We start from the raw sequence: 24,378 nt of genomic DNA on the forward strand, positions 1-24,378 counted from the left end.
TTTACAGGTTCTATGGCATACTTGGAAGAAGTTTCTCTATGCAAGTTCCAATTCCACAGGAACTGTTAGGTTCCACTCACCTATCTCAATGCTATTATAATATACTGTATTCAATTTTTTTTCTTTTTTGAACTGCTGAGAGCTAAATTGGTATGTGCGTGGTAGAGGTAGTAGTGGTAGTTTGGTTTTGGTGCCAGTAATAGGGCTTGAACTCAGGACTCAGGCATTGTTCCTAAGCTTCTATGCTAAAGGCTAGCACTCTACTACAGCTCCACTTCTGCGTTTTTGGTGGTTAATTGGAGATAAGAGTCTCATGGACTTTCCTGCCCACACTGACTTTGAACTGAGATCCTTAGATCTCAGCCTCCTGAGTAGCTTAGATTACATGTATGAGTGACCAGAACCTGGTCTGTTTTAAATTTCTTTTATTACCTTAAGTAGTTGTATAAAGGGATTTCAGCAAGTCAGTTTATGATGTCATTATTCTAAATTTTATATAAATGCTTAAATTTTGTTTCAAGATGGAAATGTGACTTCGTTGGAAAGTACAGGCTCAGTATATGGCCTTAAAAGCAATAATCTTCAGCACCAAGAAAAAAAGAACTTTCTAAATATTGGCATCAAGAAAATAAGATATGCTACCAATTCAGGCAGATAAAGAGTATAAAAAGGAATTCAAATTTAATGAGCCTCTACTATGCCCCCCACAATAACAGTAAGTAAGCTTATTTTACCAAAGACAGAAAGCTTCAAAGTAGTCAATGCTCATGAGCCCAGGCCTTGTTATCAATTTCAGACTGAAGGTAGGAATCCTGTCTTTGTATCTGGGTACCACCAACTACACTAAATGGACTGCTAGTCTGAAAGTTTATTATTCTCACTGATTCTATGATTCCCATATCCTGAGTGAGCAAACCCAAGCTTAGGAATCAAGTACGGACACTTGCTAAAAGTCCCATGCAAGGAGACAGAAGGGCCTGTGTTTGAATGAAGCTCCTTTTGCTTAGCTCATATTCTCAGCTCCTAAAGTATACTTACAATACCCAGTGGAATAAGTATTCAAACCCAGAGAGCTTTGTAACTACAAGACAAAATAGCTCAATTCTTATTTTGTCTTTGTATTCTCTGATGAAGGATGGAAATCATACAAAACCAAAAAAGGTCAAGAATTACATCTAGTTTACACAGAAAGTAAATGTAAATCTCATGGCTAGAACAAATTTTATCTAACCAAGTTAAGTCTTGGTTAAAAGCATGAAAACTTTTTTTTTGAGATTATCAATCTAGGAAAAATTAGGTATCTGCCTACTGAAAAGGAGTAAGATAAATCTCATCTTGATTTACCAGAAAGAAACATGAGTGTTGCCAAGGATATGTACAGAATATACAAGGACAAGGTGGCAGTATGGGAGTCTGTGGGGAACAGTAAGCAGGCAGGGAACAAACTTTTCTCACAGCTTGTGGCTGAGGGGAAGACTAACAATATGAAGTCCTAATTACCACAACCTCTGACAAGTTCTGCATGCTCTCCTCCTAACCAAAACTAAGAACCATAAGGATGATAACATACGAAAGTGAATTGCTAATTTATTAAAGGACAGAATGCAAACATTACTGATTAATCTGTACTAAAGTATGGGAACTTCTACAGCACATCATAGGCTTTTATCAGCCCTGCCTAGTTTCACAATTTTAATCAATGACTTAGATAAAGTCTGATAGCATTTTAGGAAGGTTACAAATGTCAAAAGACTTAAAATTAAGAGTATAATACATGACAAAGACTCAGAAAAATTCCCTACAACTAGGAAAAAAGTATATTCCATAAAAACAAAGAGCAAGTTCTACCCTTAGATATTTTTTTAAAGTTATAAAACAAATAAAAATAAGGAAACACACTGGCTTTATAGTAATGTGTATGAAAATCAATTTGAAGTCAGTTAGGACCAGAGGCTAGCATCATTAAACTGTGGCTCAAGTAGTAGAACTTGCCCATCAAGCAAAAAAGCTAGCAGCCAGGTGTCAGTAACTCATGCCTATAATCCTAGCTACTCAGAAGACTGAGATCTGAGGATCCCGGTTCAAAGCAAGCCCGGGCAGGAACATCCATGAGATTTTTTTGGTTTTTTTCGGTTGGTCGTGGGGCCTGAACTTTGGGCCTCGGCACTGTTCCTCAGCTCTTCAGCTCAAGGCAAGCGCTCTTTGAGCCACAGTGCCACTTCCAGTTTTCTGGTGGTTAATTGGAGATAAGAGTCTCTCGGACTTTCCTGCCCAGGGTTGGCTTTGAACCATGATCCTCAGCTCTCAGCCTCCTGAGTAGCTAGGATTACAGGCATGAGCCACCAGCACCCAGCCCCGTGAGACTCTTATCTCCAATTAACCACCAGAAAGCCAGAAGAGGGCCCTGTGGCTCAAGGCGCTTGCTTGGCATTGAGCTGAAGAGCTAAGAGATAGCGCCCAGGTCTAGAGTTCAAGCCCCATAATCAGAAAGAAAAATAATAAAAAGAAAAAGAAAAAGAAGGAAACTAGAGTTAGCCAGGCACCAGTGGCTCATGCTTATAATCCTAGCTACTCGAAAGGCTAAGATCTGAGGATAGTGATTCAAAGCCAGCCCTGGCAAGAAAGTCTATGAGAGGAGGAGGAGGAAGAGGAGGAGGAGGAAGAGGAGGAAGAGGAAGAGGATGAGGAAGAAGAAGAGGAAGAGGAAGAGAAGGAACCCAGAGCTGATCTGGAGCCAGTGGCACAATTCGAAGACAGTCTGGACAGAAAAATCCATAAAACTCTATCGCCAATTAGCCACCAAAAAAAAAAATGAAAATGGAGCTGTATGCTCAAGTGGTAGCACCAACCTTGAGAAGAAAAACTAAAGAACAGGGAGAAGGAGGAGAAGAGGGAGGAGAAAAAGTAGGAAGGGGGAAAGCAGAAGGAATAAAAAAATAGTCTTGGGGTTTGAGGCATGGCTCAGGTGGTAGAGCACTAGCCAATGAGCAAAAGCATCAGATACTGAGTTTGAGTCTCAGTCTCAGGAGAGAAAACAAAAACAAAAACAAGGATGCAGATAGGAAACAGGACACCTCAACAGCTGCATTGGCTAACCAAACTCTTGTCACTGTGTTCAGACGTACACATATTTAAAAACAAAAGACAAAAAATACTGAAGGCTTCGAAACTTGACAAATGAGAAATGGTTCAGGACGCTCCGTCTATATCACAGTCTGACAGCTGTTTGGCCAATCCGAAGCTATCTAGGCTTATGTCTCGAAGCTATCTAGGCTTATGTCTGAGTCATGATTCAGGTACTGAAGTACTTTAGCTGCACCTCTGAGCTTGAGGACTTGCCCTGAAACTGCAGGAGTAAAAAACATATAGAGCTACAGAGTTCCCTTCCCCAACATTAAGCATCATTCCCCAACATTCTCTTCAGCTCTGAGCCAACATTTGAAATCTGTGGTTCATTCCACTCAACTACACTGCACAGGAGGCTCCAAGGTTCTTACCTCCTATAGTTTGCCTGTCCCTGGCACTCTGCTGGACTGAACTCTATCTACCTTATGAAAGAGCTCTGAGTGCCAAAAGCAGTCAAACTACCAGCTATGACTCAGCCTACTATCCTGAACTCCAAATTTGTTAATTTATACATAGGAAGGGAATGAGGTCACCAAGAAGGTTACTAGCATTTATGCTGGTAAGGCCAAAGATCAACTGCCTGCCAAATTAATATTTCTAATTTGAAGCTCTGGTCATCTAGTGGCTTGCTAGGAGATAGTTATTCTTTTCTATACGTCAGTCAGAAAGAAGCTATAATAGTGCACATAACAATGTGGCTAAAGTGTGTATGTATGTGTGTGTTTCTGTTTTTTGTTTTTGTCTTTCCAGTCCTGGTGCTTGAACTCAGGACCTGGGCACTGTCCCTGAGCTTCTTTTGCTCAAGGCCAGCACTCTACCACTTGAGCCACAACACCACTTCTAGCCTTATCTGTTTATGTGTTACTGAGGAATCGAACCTAGGGCTTCATGCATGCTAGTCAAGCACTCTACCACTGAGCCACATTCCCAGCCCTGCAGTATGTATTTTTAGAAATGAATATTCACAATGGGAGCAAAGAGAGGTTACCTAAAAATTCAGTGTTTATGTGAAAGTATTCCCAAGTAAAAAAGAAGACAGAGCCTGTGGTTATAAAGACACAAAGTAGAAAGTCAGAAAAAATGGATTCCCTGATAAGTCCCAATAGATTAGTCAGCGCTAATCCCTGCAGAGAAACTTAGCAGTTGTAAGCCGAGCAATTTCCCAGCACTCACATTTTGATTATTAAAGGTTATTATGCTCTATATGGTGAGCTTTCATACTCTGAAGACACATCTACACAATAGTTCTTAACAAAACTTATCCAATGAAAAGTTTAAGTTACAGAAAGCATCACACAGGTGAGAGGAAATTTCTTTGCAATTAAACTCAGAAATGCTGGCATTAAGTGGTACTTACTGCTTTTAATAGACAATTACAGAAACTAACTTATGTGTATATGTTTGTTTATGAAATAACATAACTGTCACTTCTTATAAAAGTACTTCATTTTTATCCTTTCACTAATTTAAAAAAAAAAAAGATTGCTAAGACCTTAAAAAAAAAAGTCCAAAAAACAAACATCAGAGAGAAAATAAGACAGTAACAAATAAATTACATATACACAACTTACCTGTAATACAAATTTCTGGTCTATGTATTTTTTGGCAATGCTGGGTTGGAATTCTTGGCTTTCCAAAAATCGTATGAAAAATTCATATACAAGCTGTAACAAACAGATTATAGTTAATTTCATAGTATCAAAAAATTATGAAAGCCTTCTTTTACACTAGAAATGACAGGGCTTAGAAAATCTGATTTTAATGTCAATCCATGCTAACATTTACATGTACTCCACAATTGCTGTTAGGGTTTTGTTTCTGTTTTACTTTTTAAATGAATCAGGAAATACAATCAAACAGCTCAAATAAAAATATCCCATAAACTAAGCATTCTAAGACAAACAGTGTTGGTGTTTAATGTGTGTGCCTCCTTCTGCAACATCCTACCTGCTATAAAATCCTCAGAACTTTATGAACTACCTTTGTCATTTAAACAATACAATGTAAATAATTTATAATGAATACTTTCAATATTCACAATCAATTTAGCATATCTCCATATATTTAAGCAGTTTTTTACTGCTATATCAAATCATGCCAAAATGTGCATCACAGAAACCTACTACAGGTTCATGCACTTCTTCAGTTATGTCATGAATAAACATTTCTAAAAGTGAAAATTGTCACATCAAATGTCCTCTCCTCTGAGGCAGTGGCACATGCCTGTAATCCAAGCTACTCAGGAATCTGAGATCAGAGGACTGCAGTTCAAAGCCAGATTCTTCAGACAAATCTCAGACTTAGCTCCAGCTAACCAGCAAAAACCTGAAAGTGAAGGTGTGGTTCAAGTAGTAGAGGGCTAGCCTTTGGTGAAAAAACTAAGGGAGAATGAGAGGCCCTGCATTTCAGCCTTAGCACCAGCACACAGAGAGAGTCATGTCTAAACATTCAAGATTTCTGGAATTCATTGCCCAAAAAAACGAGAACCCATTTCAACCAGGTGTATGTCATCACATACCTGCCACGCAGCTACAGGAGGCAGAAATAAAAAGATCAAGGTCAGGCCAGCTCTGTCATAAATACAAGACCTTACTTGAGGAATAACTAAAGCAAAAAGAGCTGGAGACATGAATTTTTTAAAAAATCAGTACAATGCTGAATTTAAAAGTTTCAGTTATTTTTATGTTTCATAAGATTAAAACCCACCAAAATCCAATTATCTGCTATTGCATTTGGAGTGGACTTCATCCATGCATATGTTCCTAAAATTCATTTGCCAAGTAGAAAATACTGCTTTCCCATTTTATGCAGATCTCTCCTATGTTGACACATTCTAGTACATATCTTTAAAAACCATGTCTTTAAAAATTCTTTCGTTCCCATAACTCTAGCTACTCAAGAGGCTGAGATCTGAGGACACAGTTCAAAGCCAGCCAGGACAGGAAACTTCACGAGACTCTTACAAATTAACCACCATAAGAGTGCAGCTGTAACTCAAGCAATAAAGCATTAGCCTTGAGCACAAAATCTCAAGAGACAGAACCCAGGCCATAAATAAGTTCAAGCCCCAGGACTGGTGTGCACATGCGTGCATGCGTGCGTGTGTGAGCAAGCATGCACACACACACAAATCACAATTGAGGCAATGGATATAAAAGATAACATTTTTCAACATTTCTAATTCTAAGTTGTGATTATTATCAACTCCCGTCCTTGTTTTAAAGTATCTGCCAAATACCTAAATCTTAATGGCCTTAGTTTGTTCCTTCAAGTAGAAATTACATTTTATAGAATTGCAAGCTAGATTAGATTAAGTCATAAACTAGATTAGCCTGCCATTAACATAGTAGCCATCTCACAATATACTCCACATGACCTATGTATACTTCCTATGTCATCATAAAGTATATTTTTTTAAATGTTTGCTCAAGAGTCAAATTTTAAAGTCAGGTCTGGTGGTTCATCCCTGTAATCCTAACTACAAAAGAGGCTGAGATCCAAAGAATGGATGTCACCACTCCCCCCTGCCAAAAAAAAAAAAAATCCACCAGATTCTTATCTTCAAGATAAGCAGCAGAATATATGACTGGAGGTATGGCTCAAATGCAGAACACCAGCCTAGTAAGCAAGACCCAATACACACCTTTATCTCATCTAAGAAGAGTCAAATTTTAATAAAATTAATATATTTTTCCTGATCAAGGATGCGCTCAAGTGAAATTAGCTTTTACAAAATGTAAGTACAGGTACGAGGAATAAAATGACTCTGTGAGACACACTGTGTCACAACTGTGCTTCTACAATAAACAGCACAAACAGTACAACCAACAGCCACAACAGGGAAAAGGGAAAAAGAACAAGGGGCAAAGTGCAAATGACAAATACACTACTACTACAGAAGTGGTTTTAACCTTGTAAGTGCTGAAAAATCAAGCCTCAGGCCCTCCCAAAGGTCCTCAAAAACCAGTCATTCAAATGCTTCCTACTGCAACCTTGTTAGACTAATCTAACAATTAATTTGTAGTTCATATTAGCATTTTATTATTTATAACACTGTAACCTGGCATGGTGTGTGTGCTTGTAGCTACTTGGAAAGCTGAGGAAAGAGAATGACGGGAGGGAACCGGAAGAAAAAAGGGAAAAAGGAGAAATGGAGGAAAGGAGGAAAAGCCCCATACAAAACCATTTTCCTCTTTGAATCCCCTTAAATTTGGGAAAAGATCTTTCTACAGATCTGGTATCTTCTGGCCACAGTAATGAATGTATGCTAAATCCTCGTACAACTGTTCTTTTTTTAGATATACCAACCTTTCAGCTCCTAGTTTTACAACAGAATGCCAACCTTATTCACATCACTTTTCTTGATTGCTATGAAAGAAGAGATTCTGTCTTCCTGGGCCAACTTTGACAGCAGGACTGGCAACCTGTGCTCTCCCCCTTAAAGCTACAACCTGAAAGCAGCTGCAGCTTAAAACAGTTTGGTGGAAACATTTCAGACACCTTTATTAATGAGTATAAATGTACTCTACACTTAGGAGGTATAATTTACCTCAGAATCAAAATCTCCTTTGAGTTTTAAAGGGAAAGGCTGGAGGTGGAAGGAAAAAAAACTACTTTTCAGTGTCATGTAAGTGAATTCTCCAAGAGAACAGGAGCAGTCTTTTGCATCCTGGCTCTGCAAGTCTCAAGCATAAAGCATTGAAAGCAATTCCTTAATTGTATGCAAAGTCCTACAAAATTGTATTATACTGGAAAGGCAGGCCTAATTTCAGAAAATAAACAATAACCATGGTAACTATGTGATTCCAGTTCAAAAGACACCAGAGAAAAAATAAAATTACATACACAAAAAAGACTTTTTTTTTTTTTTGGGTCAGTCATGGGGCTTGAACTCTGGGCCTGGGCACTGTGCCTGAGCTCTTCAACTCAAGTCAAGTGCTCTATCACTTGAGCCACAGGGCCACTTCCAGTTTTCTAGTGGTTAATTAAAGATAAGAGTCTCACCACAGACCTTCCTGCCCAGACTGGCTGTGAACCACTATCCTTAGATCTCAGCCTCCTGAGCAGCTAGGATTACAGGCATGTGCCACTGGCACCCAGCTAAATGGGTTTTTTTGTTTGTTTGTTTTCTCTTTTTGGTACTGGGGATCAAACCCTGGGATGTTGCACTTACTAGGCAAGTGCTCTGCCACTGAGCTACATCTCTACTCAAGACTTCTTAACATTTGAACAAAAAGGGGGAGGGTAAGGATGGAAGGGAGATAGACTTAATATTATTTTGTCTTTTAGATATTTCCAAAGATCCATTATTTGTATAATCAGTAATTTTGTGTGATCCACAAATTTAAACAAAAGAAGAAGCATGCAGGAGCAGTCAATTAGCTAGACCATGAACCTGGCCAGACACCCAATAACCACATCACAATGTAATTTTGTCACTCTCTGCTCTTCTCAGATATTTACACTTAACTTTTTTGTAAAGGGTAGTCCAGAAAAGGAAGTACATAGCTAATTATGGAGTTAAGAAAAAGTAAAGGTATATAACACCATGCTAGATTTTAGTCAGAAAAATATATTGTTAGACCAATTAAGACATTAAGTGGGCTGGGAAGGTGGCTCAGTGGTAGAGTGCTTGCCTTGCATGCATGAGGCCCTGGGTTCGATTCCTCAGAACCACATAAGCAAAAAGAAAAAAAAAGCCGGAAGTGACGCTGTGGCTCAAGTGGTAGAGCGCTAGCCTTGAGCTGAAGAGCTGAGGGACAGCGCCCAGGCCCAAAGTTCAGGCCCCACGACCAGACCCAAAAAAAAAAAAAAAAAAAGACATTAAGTATTACCCTAGCATAGTGACACACAACTATAATACAAGCATTCAGGAGGAAGAGGATCTCAAGTTCAAGGTCAGCCTGAACAATATAGGGACAACCTATCTCAAGAAACTAAGAGCTGAAGATATAGCTCAGTGGTAGAGTGCTGAGCTACCATGTGCAAGGTCCTGGGTTTGAGCCCACCAAAAGCAAAAGGTTAGGTTGAGTTAGGTTGCAACTGATATGATACAATGAACAGAAGAGTTTTAATGTTTAATGAGTGCTCTTAACAGCTAAAACCACCTAGTAAAAAGGGAAAGGGGGGTTCATTTGTACAAGTAGGCTTCTTGAGACACAGCAAAATAAAGACAACAGTGTGCACCTTAGGACCTAAATGGATGCTGATTTAGAGCCTTTTTGTCTGGTTGTGTTTTGTTTTGTTTTTCAGATAATATGTAGCTCTTTAGGAAACTGTGACCCATCTGCCACAGCCTTACAAGTGTTAGGGTTACAGGCATGTCAACCGTGCCCAGTCTGGGCATCAAATCTTAAAGAATGCACAGGACCAGAAAGATTACAGGCTTGAAGAGGACGACAACACAGATGAAAACACAACATTTTGCATTTGTGAAGGTCTCAGCACCATCCTTCATGGTGCTCAGCTGTTAGGGCTTCAGAGGAATAACAGTTAATACTCCTACAGTAATGAGAGTGTAAGCTAAAGGTTTTTATGGAGGAAGAATTTGGTTAACAGCTCCAGAAATTAATTTGGCCCCTTTTATAGAGTCATTAGGTCAAGAAGGATTAACTGAAATACCGAGCTGAGTTTTGATGTGTACGATTATCATGATTTAGAGTAATCACAAGGCTTTTACCAATGGCAAGCATTGCCTAGAATTCTTTTTGTGGGAGGAGACGGAGAAGACAGTAAGTTTAAGATTTAAAGCCATCGCTCTCTTTCTTGATCTTTTCTACCATAAGATGTCCTGAGGAGATTGTCTTTTTGTTTTTTAAGCTTTTTTCTTTCAAACTAAACAAATTCAACAGACTGGTGCCAGGCATTAAGAATAAGACATGATGAGAAGTTCGTCACTCAAGAGTCTTTTTTGGGGTTTTGTCACAATCTGGGAATATACTTATGAAGACACAAGATAACTTTAAAAATTCTTTAGACTATAGATAATGCGTTTTTTTTTAAAAAAAAAAGAAAGAAAGAAAGAAAGAGAAAAAGGGGGTGGGGTGTTAGCTTGGTGGAAGAGCATTTGAGTGCAAGGACCTGAGTCTAGACAGACAGACAGACAGAACCTAAGACAGTCAACCAACTAGGGTTTTTGTTTTGTTTTGTTTTTGTAGGGCTTGGGGCTTGAACTCTGGGCCTGGGCATTGTCCCTGAGCTCTTCAGCTCAAGACAAGTGCTCTACCACTTGAGCCACAGCACCATTTCCAGTTTTCTGGTGGTTAATTGGAGATTAGAATCTCATAAGACTATACTTACAGGATCATTTCTATAGTTCGTTACTAGAATCTCATGGACATTCCTGCCTGGACTGGCTTTGAACCATGATCCTCAGATCTCAGCCTCCTGAGTAGCTAGGATTACAGGCGTGAGCCACTAGTGCTTAGCTCCGCAACTAGTGTCTTAACTCATTGGATCCGCCCACTCTTGGCATTAGTAACTTATGTTTGAGGAAGAGCTGAGAAAGCAGCCTTGGATAGCTCTCAGATGACAAGGAGAAATAGCATATGTGTACCTGTAGCTACCAAAGCAGGATGGGCCAACGTGCAACTTTTATCAAGGAAAATAGAGTGGAGAAAAGGTAAGTTGTGAAGAGCATGTTCTACATCTTTATCAGCCTGCTTCATGGTTCTTTGCTCTTTGAAATGTTAACTAGTAAGAAACCACAAGCACGCTCTACAAAGGTACAGTGGCTTCTGTGCAGGGATAGCTGGGAAGATGGACAAAATTATATTCTTTCTGATCCATCCTCCCTTCTTTGCTATTACTTGTGATCCACCCTTTGAGAGCATGCTGACTCAATGGAAAGGCAGCTTTAGGGATCTATTTTTGTTTTTAGTGGGGTTTTTTTTTGGGGGGGTGGGGGGTCCTGTTCTGGGGCTTGAGCTCGGGGCTGGGCAGTCTGTCTGTGATTGCTCTCTCTGTCTCTATCTTGCTCTTCTCGCTTGTCCTTCCTCTCAACCTCCCCCCTTAGAAACCTTGGTCTTGAGAGAGGGTAGTAGAAAAAGGAGGAGCTGGAAAATGACCATGTATAATAAGTAAATACAACACAGATGGGCCTGGTACTGGAAAGGAAATGACAGCCCTCATCCCTTCTGCCACATGACCAGGACGAGACAGCATGGCCTTCTCTACCCAAGAGAACAGGACTTCACTCAAGCTTTCTCTAAGTTGCTTCTCTTTCTTACACTACTAAAAGCAAATAGCAACTGAAGTTTGATTTTTCCCTTAAAAGACAAAGAAACGTAACTGTGATAATCATAAAGACATGCAAAATACTGAGGGTGCTTACTGCTAAAACGGAGATTTGTATTCTGTAAACTAATCACATCCACCCAGTATTAATGAGAAAACAATTCTGTGCTTATTCTAAACCCCACTGGGCTACACTGCTGGCTGGACCTGTAACACAGGGGTGAGGCATATAAAAGCATTGCAATCCAACTTATTCTTCTTTTGGCAGCCTAATTATGAAGAATAAAAAACACAAAAGGCATTCTTCAGCTCTCCACTAATGTATTCTGCCTTCTTGGTGAAAAAATTTTCTTCAAGGAATTCCCAAGCTAGTCAATGGACAAGCTAACAGCTCTTCTCTCATCAGAAAGGGCAAGGCAAAGTACCTGTAGGTGTGGCCATGATGCCTCAAGGGTAGGTTCATCTTCTTCAGGATCAAATTCATTGCTGTCACTAGGAGGGAGAGTTCTGAATATATTGCAAGATACCTAAAAATAAACAAGCAGCAGAGAGTTAGCTGGAAGTACCTTCTGGGTGGCTGTACACTGGGTCCTCGGCAGAGGACAGAACAGGATTCTAGCTACCTCCTTCCACAGGCTCTGAGGCTGCGACTGGTTGTAGGCAAAGCAGGAGGTGCAGAACAGTACCTTTCTACCTCTTGTCCTTCCTTGGCCACCCCACCCACAGGTCCCCATGACTTTATACGTGCCATCAAAGCCTACTGGCCCTCTCCTGGTTACTTACCAGTCAAGTAAGCATGTATCCAATTAACTAAGTATGATATAAATAACTGCTAATGGTCTACAAGTATTTCCTTTCTCAGCTTATTCACAATTTGCTGATTTATGACTGAACTCAGGGTAAATTTCAGGCACTCATAAAATATGGCGCAGGAAATGTATCATACTTGAAAATCACACTTCATCTGTCCTCAGTTGATTTACAAATAGTAATGAGGGCCAGGGTAAGACGTGTATGTGTTTAGAACCTCTATAAATAGGTATTCTTTTGCTTCGGTAATATCCAAATTAAATGTTGGTTGTTCAAAGACACTATGACGTGGTTAAGTGTTGGGACAGGGTGATAAAGCAAGGAGGAGTCCCTCTATCTACTACTTCTGATATCACAGATTTCTACAGTAAGATGCTCCGTTATTCTCAGGGTTCCTTTGCAATTTCCATGCAGTCTCTGGTCCTACATACCCACCGATCTTCTCTTAAGTGACCTACACATATCACAGGATAAGAAGAAAATAGGAAGGGCAGTGGAGAGTATGTGAAGGAAGAAAGGAAAAGGCAAGAAAATACTGCCCCAGAATCCTTTGCTGGACTGTCTACTAAATAATGAAGTGCAATATGCTACTTTGAAAGAAAAACTTTGGGGCCTCATTCTAGATACATGTATTTATTCACCCAGTAAGTATTTACTATGTATACACTAGAAATTGAGAAAATCACAATGTACAATAATCAATTAAAAAATTCATACCCTTATGGATATTAAAAGTCTGGATAAAGTCACAATATTCCAGCTTCTCAACTATGGAAATTGAGCCTCGGTATATAAACTATGGAAGGAGATCCTATTTTAAGTACAACAGGAAGTAATTAGTGGATCTTAAACAGGGATGTGACATCATCTGATTTTTGTATCACTCCAATAGTTAGAATGGGAAAGAAGACAGACAGACATTGATTCTGGTGGTAGTACTTGCTGCTAGCCTGGATATTTGGGGTAAAGGAAAGCAAAGAATAAAGAATAAGTCATCACATAAGGCCACTTAGGAAAGATGGAGATGACTAGGAAAGTAAACTTCTTTTTGTGCTTGCTTATTTGGTGGGAAGACTCAGAGGTTCAATCAAGGATGTGTTCAAAGAACAAGAGCCGAAAGGCAACTCAACTTAAGGGTCCAGACTTCTAAGCTGGACAGGCCAGCACTAGAGATGTGTAAAGACTCATGAGCATACAGGGGATACTTAATGCCTTGGGAGTTAAGGATCACTTTGGAAAGGAGTTAACAGAAAAACATAAAGGTTGGGCTGAGAAGGTGGCTCAGTGGTAGAGTGCTTGCCTTGCATGCATGAGGCCCTGGGTTTGATTCCTCAGCACCACCTAAGCAGAAAAAGCCAGAAGTGCCACTGTGGCTCAAAGTGGTAGAATGCTAGCCTTGAGCTGAAGGAAGAGCTGAGAGACAGCGCCCAGGACCAGAGTTCAAACCCCACGACCAACAACAACAACAACAAAGTAAAGGGCCCTTGGGCACCCAACATTTAGAAAAGAGCAAGAAGAGAAAAAGGTACAGGGAAAAACAAGAGACTGGAGTGCCAGGGGCTCAGAAAGAAGAGCATTTTAGAAAGGAAGTAGGGACACCGGCAGCCCATGCTGTACATAGGGAAACTAAGATGCGCACAGAATGGCATGGAGGACTTGGCATTCCTACAAAGCATGTGCTGTCCCTCCTCCCAAATACACACAGAGAAGCAGAAGCACCCATGTCAAGTTAGTAACCAAGAGAAGTTAAACAGAACCTTGGCTCTGAGGATCCCCTATGTTTATAAGAGGAGAGTGAGCAGCTTTACTACCCTTTTAGCTTTAATGTCATGGGGGGGGGGGGGGGGGGAGATCATGTAAGAACATGTTTCTGTACCATAGTTCTATTATTTTTTGTGTCGTCTAATGACAATTAAAATTCCAGTTGATGAAGAAACCAGAGACTTTTCCAATAACCATCTAAGATTTCTCTTTACCTACCCAGCCATACACAACTGCAAGGTCTTTTATCAATTCTGAATCTTCGCTATACAATACAGGTATCTTAAAAACTGAAGTTTTCATCCCAATGAAAGTACTCTTGGGCATTTTTTCCCTCCTTTCTCAAGACCGAAAATTAAACCACGAAAGAAAAAAAAAGATGGCCTTTCTAAAGAAAGCAAACTGGGTAGAGAGAGGCAAACTTCTCTGCACTCTAGGACACACACACACACACACACACACATTTGCTATAGCCACCATCTGCTTATCCACTCATCTCTCCCCACTCATCAGAGACTAGTCAAGAACGTGCAACAATTGTGTTCCTAATACATGCAAATCATTCAACGATTACTCACAAAACACATTTGGATATGTCAACAAAGCTGCTATGTATTGTGATTTTACTTTAACCAAATTTCAGTTCAAAGTTTTCTAGGCGATTTAGATGAATCGAGGTCCTTTCCTCTGCTCAGATCAGTCTCACCTCTCAGCTATCGTATCCAAAAAAAAAAAAAAAAGGCCAAACTGTGTAAGAAGAAAATAGACAGTTCTAGATACATGTCAATTCTTCACAGCATCTTCCTTGTTAAGCTTTTCCATCTCGCTTGTAAACACTCAGCAGATAAGAACTGAGGAAGCATGTGCCAGAGCTGATTAGACCGGTTAAGGAGCTCTAGCACAGTGGCAAGGAAGCCAAGGCATATCAAGTATTGTTTCAATGGTCAAGCCTCTGACCTCGCTGGGCATAAAACAATCACTTAAAATGTCCTGAATAAATGAAACGCATCCTTGAGAATCTACGCTAAGAAACTAACCTAGGACAAGCCTGAAAAGGTTACTTAAAGCAGTCATTTTGCAACATTCTCCAAAAAGTATAAAGATGGAAATAAACTTTCTGTCCAGCATTAGAGACATAAACCAACTTGGTGGAATATTGTGGAGCTTCTAAAGACTGTGGCTAAAGGGAAGCACTGAGAAAAGTTTCTAATAAAGATCTCCATAGAAAGGCAATTGAGCTGGGCGCTGGTGGCTCACGCCTGTAATCCTAGCTACTCAGGAGGCTGAAATTTGAGGATCATGGTTCAAAGCCAGCCCGGGCAGGCAGGCAAGTCCGTGAGACTCTTATGTACAATAAACCACCAGAAAAACCAGAAGTGGCTCTGTGGCTCAAGTGATAGGGCACTTGCCTTCAGCTGAAGAGCTGAAGGACAGCGCCCAGGCCCAGAGTCCAAGTCCCACAACTGACACAAAAAAATAAAAAGGCAATCGAAAGTGACTATAATTATAAACCATAAAAACAATTAAAAAGGAATTAGTGAGAAAAACAAAGTGAGAAAAACATGGATGATGATGATAAAAGTAGATACTTGCTGTTGTCCCTCTTGAAGCACATCAAGTCAAGTCCTAAATCCTTTTAAAAAGAAAAAAAGTATACATTAGAAGCTGAGTGCTGGGGCTGGGAGTGTGGCTCAGTGGTAGAGTGCTTGCCTAGCATGCATGAGACCCTGGGTTCGATTCCTTGGTACCACATAAACAAAAAATAATTACATTAAATTAAAATAAAAAATAATCAGAATTTTTTTTTTTTTGGGGGGGGGGTCGGTCATGGGCTTGAACTCTGGGTCTGGGTCCCTCAGCAATTGAGCTCAAGGTTAGCGCTCTACCACTTGAGCCACAGCACCACTTCTGGCTTTTTTTCTCTGCTTATGTGGTGCCGAGGAATCGAATCCGGGGCCTCATGCATGCAAGGCAAGCGCTCTACCACTGAGTCACCTTCCCAGCCCCAACCATTAGAATTTTTAAAAGGAGGAAGAGAAGGAAAAGAAGGAGGAGGAGGAAGAGGAGGAGGAAGAGGCGCAGCAGCAGCAGCAGAGTACTGGTAACTCACTCCTTTGGCTACCCAGGAGGCTAAGATCAGGACTACAGTTCAAGGCCAGTACAGACAGAAAAGTCCTTGAGACTCCATCTCCAAAAAAACCAGCAAAAAGTTGGACTAGTGGTGTGACTCACTAGCAAAGCAAGCCGATCAGGCTCAAGGTCCTGAGTGTACAAAGGGAGGGAGGAAGAACAGGAGGGAGGGAGGGAAGTAAGAAGGAAGGGTAAGTTAGAGGTACAGCATGAGTTCACCCTTTCATTTCTAGATGAAAATGGGCTCTCATATTTACCACTGTCAAGAGTTAAATCTCAACATTCCACTATGCCTTAGAGCTTAGCTCATGATTAAGGACTGAATAAATGGAACCATTCAGTGTTCAGCTGAGATCTGCAATAGTGAATTTAAAATGTGATCATACACAGGTTGGGGGTGGGAAGGATCATCTCTAAATCCTATCTGCAGCAGTTTATATGTAAGCCTAATATGGGAAAATGGCGCTACCTTCATTTTCAAAGAAAGGATTAAAAGCATTGTCTTAAATTGTAAATTTGTTACCATTAAATCATCCTTTATCTCTGTAGTTAACTTCTGATTTACAGTTCAGGGTTAAATGGTTATTAAATAGGTAATAGCAGCTACATGCTTATGCAAATGTACTTGACCACAAGTAACTACCAGCCTAGCATCTTCTCTACCACACAGCAGTTGTAATTAGAAAAGTGTCCAGGTATTCCAAAACCAAAAGCTACCTCTACATTAAAATATATAACGTTCTATCTCTAAACTTTTGATTTTATTCAAGAATAGATTATCAAAACTGAAGAAAAGAAGGTATGGTAGGATTTTTTTAACCATTTCACTGTAATGTCACTTCAATCTACACTGGTTATCAGCACACAGAAAACAGATTTTTTTTTTATATTTTTTGCCAGTCCTGGGGCTTGAACTCAGGGCCTGGGCACTGTCCCTGAGCTGCTTTTGCTCAAGGCTAGCACTCTACCACTTGAGCAACAGCGCCATTTCTGGCCTTTTCTGTTCATGTGGTTCTGAGGAACCGAACCCAGGGCTTCATGCATGCTAGACAAGCACTCTAACACTGAGCCACATTCCCAGCCCCAAGCAAACATATTTTTAAGACATGAATGTCTTTTGGAAATCTAATTTTCATCTCCAAAACACTGTAATAAACACTAAATGTTGGACTCAAAGGCATAAATGTGCTCCAAGATATGGAAACAAAACACTTTTTCTTTAAGTTTTTGGTAATTCGGTGTTCTTTGCCATATGCATGGTATATTCACATGTATACCTTTGGGAGGGTAGTGAGAGGGCATAAAACTTGGATGGAAAAGTGCAACAGTGGAGCTCTCTGGCCACTGGTGAAAATGAACTATACAACTCATGGGTGGAGATGTGAGGGAGGGACTAGGAGAGAGAAGGAGGGAACAGACGACGCTGTGTGAAAGGAAACGATCTCATTACCTGACTCATGGAATTGCAATCCCTCTGTATATTACATCACCTCTATGATAACAATAAAGTAAATTAATTTAAAATAAATAAGCAAGCAGGCAGGCATAAAAGCACTGGCCTGACCTCCAACGGAACAGCTCTAAGGACAGAAAGCAAGGCTGAGGGAATTGGGAGAACTGAGTGAAAAACTTGGGAGAACCTCTTGAAAGGGAGAAGACAGGAAAAGGGGTCTCATTGTGGAGCTTTTAGGATCACAACCTGTCAGGGCCTTCTTACAAACAAGGAAACTGAGGGACACAGAGAGACAATTCCTTCAGGGTGGCAGCGTCTAGCACATACTTGTTCTGAGTCCTTTCCCTGATGCACCACTTCCAGCTCTTAGAAACCATGATGGACCTGACTTTTCTTCCTATCCTTACCTCTTTTTTTTTTTAACCTTTATTACTCCCTCATATCCTTAAAACTCTTCTCAAATCATCTCCTCTTACATGTTTGTTCCCCCCACCCCCCTTTACACACACACACACACACACACACACACACACACACACACACACACACTATCTGCCATAGTGGCCTTGCTCAGCTTCGACCAGGAATTCAAATCCCTGCTATCAAGCAGCATGATGACGCGATCTCTTGCTCTTCCTCGCATCCATTCATGTTTCAGATTCTGAGCCCCTCAAAAGCCCCTTGTCTCTCCACGTCTGCTACCTAATATAAACAAATGGAAATAACTAGGATTGCCAAATTAAATACAGGACACCTAGTTAAATCTAAATATCAGATTAAAATAATATTTTTGTCTGTCCCTATGCAGTATTGGAGACAGTATTATTTATTATCTGAAGTTCAAATTTTAGGAGATGCTTGTACTTTTACTGGCCAGGTCTGTTCCCTATAATGACACTAATATTAAGAAGGAACCTCCATTCAAAGGGGTAAGTGTTACAAGCAAGGCCTCAGACCTAAAAGCTCTTTGCTTTGAGGGCCTCTCTGTTCTTTTTTCGTATTTTATTTTATTGCTGGCTACTGTTAACTATGGTACAAAAAATAAATTTTAGTCTTGGCCAAATGTGAAAAAGAAAACTATGGCCTGATAAACCATTTTATTAAATAGTTTATTACTTTCCACTCTCCTTCACCTGTCATGTTCATTAAGAGAACAGAAATGCCTCAAAGACAGCAAAAAGGAAGAGAAAAGAGGATAGAAAGAAAAATATAAGGAAAATACAAACACACTTACGCAGGGCTCCATTTGTGTAGTGATTATTAGTACCACCTAGGATACAAAAGCTCACAGAAGCAACATTCACAATCGCCCCCAAACAAAAACAACTTAAATGTGCATTAAACAATGGAAATGATAAATTATAACATATGCAAGTAGTATTAAATATCCATGAAAAAGAATAAGCTACAGCTATTCATAACAAGTTAGAGGCATGGTTATAGGTATAATGTTCAGTTAAAGAAAGCAGATCTTCTGAAAAAAATGTATGTATATGTATGTATATGCAAGTGTGTGTATACATGTAAACACAAATATACACATCATGTTATATATAAACTATGTGTATATACACTCGCATACACAGTTTGATTCCACTTGTTTAAGTTCAAACTTAGGCAAAAGCGATTAATGTCATATTAGTGATGGAAGAAAGGACTTAAAGCCAGCAAGTCTGAACTCCGACTGCTCTGTGACACATACAGTCATACCTCAAATGGTGGCACTGGATTGCTTGCCTGTAGTGAGACTGTAGTGAGACTGGGCTAGCTTAGCCATCTGTAAATGCTCTAAAAACTCTCCTTTAGCTTGTGTCTTTAGGGCTTTTTGCTAGCACCGATTCTCCACAGAAAAATCATCTATGTCCTGAATGAATAGCAAGCAGCCAACCTAGGGCTGTGTGGGAAAATGCTTAAGGATCTTCCCAGTGGCTCTCAGCTGTGCCCAACGCCCCCAAGTCAAGATTCATTGCAGCTCTGGCCTCTCCCGGGAGTGAACCTTCCGTCTTTGGTGGGATTTTTGAGGGATGTCACCTGGCTGCCTAGTCTGGACAAAGCAGGATAGGATCTAGAGTTCTGGCTTGTTATATGAACTCGCCACTACATTTCCTATTTCTGCATTTATCAACATCCTTGGAGTTAAAGTGGTGTGACTTGGCTTCTTTCCAGATTTCCTTGGCTACTGCTTTGGGTTTAGCTTTCTCTGATAAATCGGGGAGTAACTTAGTGGGCATTTGCTTGTCAGCTTCCAAAATGTTGCCTCTGAGATCTCTCCTTTTTTGTTTTGCTCTTGTAGGTTTTGCTTCTTTTCAATAGTCTGGTTGGAGTAAAGGAAGTAAGTATACATATATATTCCATCCACTATATTTAAAAGTTAGGGATTAATCTCCTCTGAAATTATTTCCTCTATCCTCCAGCAACTAATTCAAATAATTTTATTTCCCTATGTAAATATGCCAATCTCTCGAGTGGCAAAGAATCCAGTAAGAAAACCAAATAGTAGCTTCTCTAATTTAGCCAAGGCAAAATGAGAGCTCCGTATCAATTTTCTTTCTCAGAATTAGCACCCTCTACATTAGTAGATCTTACTATGAAGCAAAATAGAAAACCAAAGCACATTCACAATCCATGGACTGAATACAGAATTCAAATGAAGGCCTTCAAGTATTATTACCTCTAATAAACAACACAAATCAATCACCAAGGCACCATACTTAGCAAGTCTCCATCCATGCTAAACTGCTAGCCTCTCAATGCTTTTCTATAACCTTTTCTATATTGCCTGTTGTTTTTTTTTTTTCAGGGCACTAGAAATATCCTTAACTCCTCTGCCCATCTTTCTCTCATCTCAAATCTGGTCTGTTCAAAACCAATCTCATCGACATTGGCTTCCACATATCCATGGAGAACTTTCCTCTCACTGTCTCTGCTCTTTCATGGGTTTGCTATTTCTGTAAACCTCTGGAGTTCTTGATTTTTTTCTTCCTCTACCTATTATAAAATGGATTAAACAAGTTGTTTTGCTTATTACTTCAAAATATCTCTGGAAGCGGCACTGTGGCTCACATGGTAGAGCGCTCTCTTTGAGCTGAAGAGCTCAGGGACATCACCTAGGCCCAAAGTTCAAACCCCACCACCGACCAAAAAAAAAAAAAAAAAAAGAACTCTTTTGTGTTGGTGCTCATGGTGGTATTATTGGTGGAAAGGGGCTTGAACAAAGGACTGGGCACTGTCTCTGAGCTTTTGTGCTCAAGGCTAGTGCTCACCATTTGAGCCACACAGCTATATCACTTTTTAGTTTGTTAGTTGGAGATAAGAGTCTCACAGACTTTCCTGCCTAGGCTGGCTTTGAACCTCAGTCCTCAGATCTCAGCCTCCTGAGTATCTAGGATTACAGGCATAAGCCACTAATGCCTGATAGTATTACTTTAAACAGTAAAAAGTTGGTAATTGTTTAAATATCCTCAGATAGGAAAGCAGTTAAATAATGGCACATTCTCATAGTGCACTACTAGTTTTTTTTTTAAATTACATGAAAGAATGTTTACATCACGATGCTAAAGAATTTTTTATTTTTTTTATTTTTTGTTTGTTTTTTGTTGGTTGTTGGGCTTGAACTCTGGGTCTTGGTACTATCCCTGAGCTCTTCAGCTCAAGGCATGTGCTCTACCACTTGAGCCACAGCACTACTTCCTAAAGAATTTTTTAAAGAATTCAAAAAATACACATAGAGTAAGATGAGAAAAAAAATTAACAAGGAAGAACAGGAAAATGGTACAAAGGAATTTCCTAGAATGGCAGCAATGTTAAAATCTCAATTAAGCAACAGTTAAAAATATATACAATTATTGGGCTGGGAAGGTGGCTTAGTGGTAGAGCACTTGCCTTGCATGCATGAGGTCCTGGGTTCGATTCCTCAGCACCACGTAAGAAAAAAAGAAAAAAAAAGCCGGAAGTGGTGCTGTGGCTCAAAGTGGTAGAGCGCTAGCCTTAAGTTGAAGAGCTGAGGGACAGCGCCCAGGCCCAGAGTTCAGGCCCCACGACCGGACCCCAAAAAAAAAAAAAAAAAAAAAATATATATATATATATATATATATATATATATATATATATATATATTCACACACACACACACACACAATTATTAACTTTAATAGGCCTAAGGCCTATTCTCAAAATTATATGTTAATTATGTTTAAATTTACAAAGTTTTAAGGGGAAAAAGCAGACTCAGTGAAAAGTGACTGAAAATAACTAATTTTTTTTTTCTTTTCAGGGATGAGCATGGGAAAAAATATACAGGAGGAGTGTTTTTTCATGCATTCTTCTCTACTGCCTCTTCCTCTGCCCCCTTCTGATAAAATTAGGACATGAGCCCTTGGCCATCTACCATCCTGGGTTTAAAAGAGCAAAAACTTTCCAAGTAGGTACTGGAGTAAGAAAAATAAGAACTGGGTACATATCCAAAGAAGACTAAATCAAAATACCAGAAAAACACCTGTATAACTTACCTGTATTGCATCACTGTTCACAATAGCCAAATGATGGAATCAGATGCACAACAATACATGAATAAAGTTACAGGTGCAAGTACAAGCAAACACTATGGAATATTAAACAGCCATCAAGAAAAATGAAATCATATCATTCACAGGAATGTAGATGCAATTGGAATACATCACACTGAGCAAGACAAGCTTCAAAAACAAAATAACAAAACATCTAATTAATGAATCTAACTGGGGGGGAGGATTGGGTGGGGATGGGGGGGAGGATAGGAAGGGATGGGAAGGGGAAACAAAGGAGGAGGTTACAATGCTTGATAAGAAATGTACTCATTATCTTGCCCATGTAATTGTAACCCCTCTGTACAGTATTTTCACAATAAAAAATAGTAATAAAAAAATGAATCTAACTAAGGGACTACTACTTAGGAGAGAACAGGGAAGGGGAGGGAAAATAATAAACAGTGAGCCTGGTGCTGTTAGCTCACACCAATAATCGTAGCTGCTGAGGAAGCTGAGGTCTGAGGATCACAATTTAGAGCCAGCCCAGGCAGAAACGTCCATGAAACTGGGGAAGGGAGGGAGGGAGGGAGGGAGGGAGGAGAATTTTGAATACACTTTAAAGAAGGATGAATGTTGTCAAAAAAAGAACGAAGAAACCTGTTGACACTGTTCGAAGAAAGAGGAGGGGGACAGGGAGAGTGATGGGAGGGGAGACTGATTAGAACATACTGCAAATTTGTAGGGCTGGGAAGGTGGCTCAGTGGTAGAGTGCTTGCCTTGCATGCATGAGGACCTGGGTTCGATTCCTCAGCACCACATAAACAGAAAAGGCTGGAAGTGGCGCTGTGGCTCAAGTGGTAGAGCACTAGCCTTGAGCTGAAGAGCTCAGGGACAGCACCCAGGTGTACACTCTCCTTGAGCCAAAGAGCTGAGGGACAGCGCCTAGGCCCAGAGTTCAGGTCCACAACCAGCAAAAAAAAAAAAAAAAAAAAAAAACATACTGCAAATTTGTGTAAAAATTTCATTGTTATGAAATCTCCCTCTGTAAAACTAATGTAACCAATTAAAGAAAAGAGAAAGAGGATCATTTATATCTCACCTCCTGTTAAAAAATTCCACCCTCTTCCTGCTCACTGTCTACGAGATTAAGTCTAACCTCTTCTTGGCTTGCCAAACCCCTTATGATCTAGATCGGTTCATGCCTCTCTACCTTACTACCCACTAATTCTGACCAGAAGCCCTCTGTCTCATTAGGCTTCTGTTTCAAGACTGAACTTTGCTCAAAGTTAAGAGGCACCTTTTAACCTGCTGAAATGGAGGCAGTGATGTTAAATTAATTACCGAGAGTCTGTTATTCCCACACAAAACTATCACAAGGAAATGATATTTCACAGAGACAACTACGCTGCTCCCTCTCCAAAATTGGAAACATAGCGGTGAATCCAAAAGTGAAGATTGTTGATATTAAATCTTAGAATCCAAAAATAGAGGTGTAAACACTGCAGTTGTCACAGCGCTCAGTGTGGATGAACACGGTGCAGGCGCTGGGTGGCTGGATTCGCAGTCCAGCATGGCGCCCACACAGTCAAGCCACGTTAGGCCCAGGCTTTGGCCGCTCTGCACCGTCCAGGTCCCAGAGTTACTAACCTTGGTGGGTAAGTGATTTCTCTAAGAGCCAAAGCACAGAAGTTCATTAAACAATACCAGCACAGGTTTTTTTGAGAATGTAAATTCTGATAAGTGCTTTAAACACTTCATGGCTCAAAATCAACAAATGCTACAAGAAAAATTGAACCTCCTGAATTCTGTATTTTTTAAACTCAGAACTTTAAAGTTTTTCAGAATCTTTTCATTTTCTTTTATAAAGCACACACAAAACATATGGAAGGGGGCTGGGAATGTGGCTTATCGGTAGAGCGCTTGCCTGTCATGCACAAAGCCCTGGGTTCAATTCCTCAGCACCACATAAACAGAAAAAAAGCCGAAGGTAATGCTGTGAATTCAAGTGGTAGAGTGCTAGCCTTAAGCAAAAAAGAAGCTCAAGGACAGTCCCCAGGCCCCAAGTTCATGCTCCAGGACTGGGTGAGGTGTTGGGGATGGGGGCCGGGGGAAGGAAGCTCCTGATGTGTGTGTATATATGCATTCTAGCTCCTGGTGTTTTGTTATTTGAAATCACTAAAAAGCAGGAACCACTATAGAAACCGGTCGATCTCTTATACACTCTGTGTGAGTGGGTGTTATCTCTGTTTGTCACCTTTCACTAATAAAACAGAGCCCTCTGCTAGCTACCTGGCAGACATCTGACCACAGAGTCTGTCCAGTCCTGGGCTAACATCCCTGCTTAGAACACAGTGACTA

General features: G+C 40.2%; 1 protein-coding gene and 1 pseudogene across 3 annotated transcripts in view; one reads left to right on the forward strand and one right to left on the reverse strand.

The window, feature by feature from the left end:
* The window catches only part of Ppp2r5e (protein phosphatase 2 regulatory subunit B'epsilon), a 143,504-nt gene that overhangs the window by 33,287 nt on the left and 85,839 nt on the right, over nt 1-24,378 (reverse strand). For all 3 annotated transcript variants that reach the window (XM_042682484.1, XM_042682485.1, XM_042682483.1), the window contains exons 4-5: nt 11,787-11,888; nt 4,698-4,790 (exon numbers count right to left, since the gene is read on the reverse strand). In XM_042682484.1, coding sequence (XP_042538418.1) covers nt 4,698-4,790; nt 11,787-11,888 — 195 coding nt within the window. The remainder of the gene's footprint in view (nt 1-4,697; nt 4,791-11,786; nt 11,889-24,378) is intronic.
* Nucleotides 10,412-10,521, forward strand: LOC122110112 (annotated as a pseudogene).

This window comes from Dipodomys spectabilis, unplaced genomic scaffold (assembly GCF_019054845.1).
Source record: "Dipodomys spectabilis isolate Male_0828 unplaced genomic scaffold, ASM1905484v1 ptg000073l, whole genome shotgun sequence".
Taxonomy (NCBI): domain Eukaryota; kingdom Metazoa; phylum Chordata; class Mammalia; order Rodentia; family Heteromyidae; genus Dipodomys; species Dipodomys spectabilis.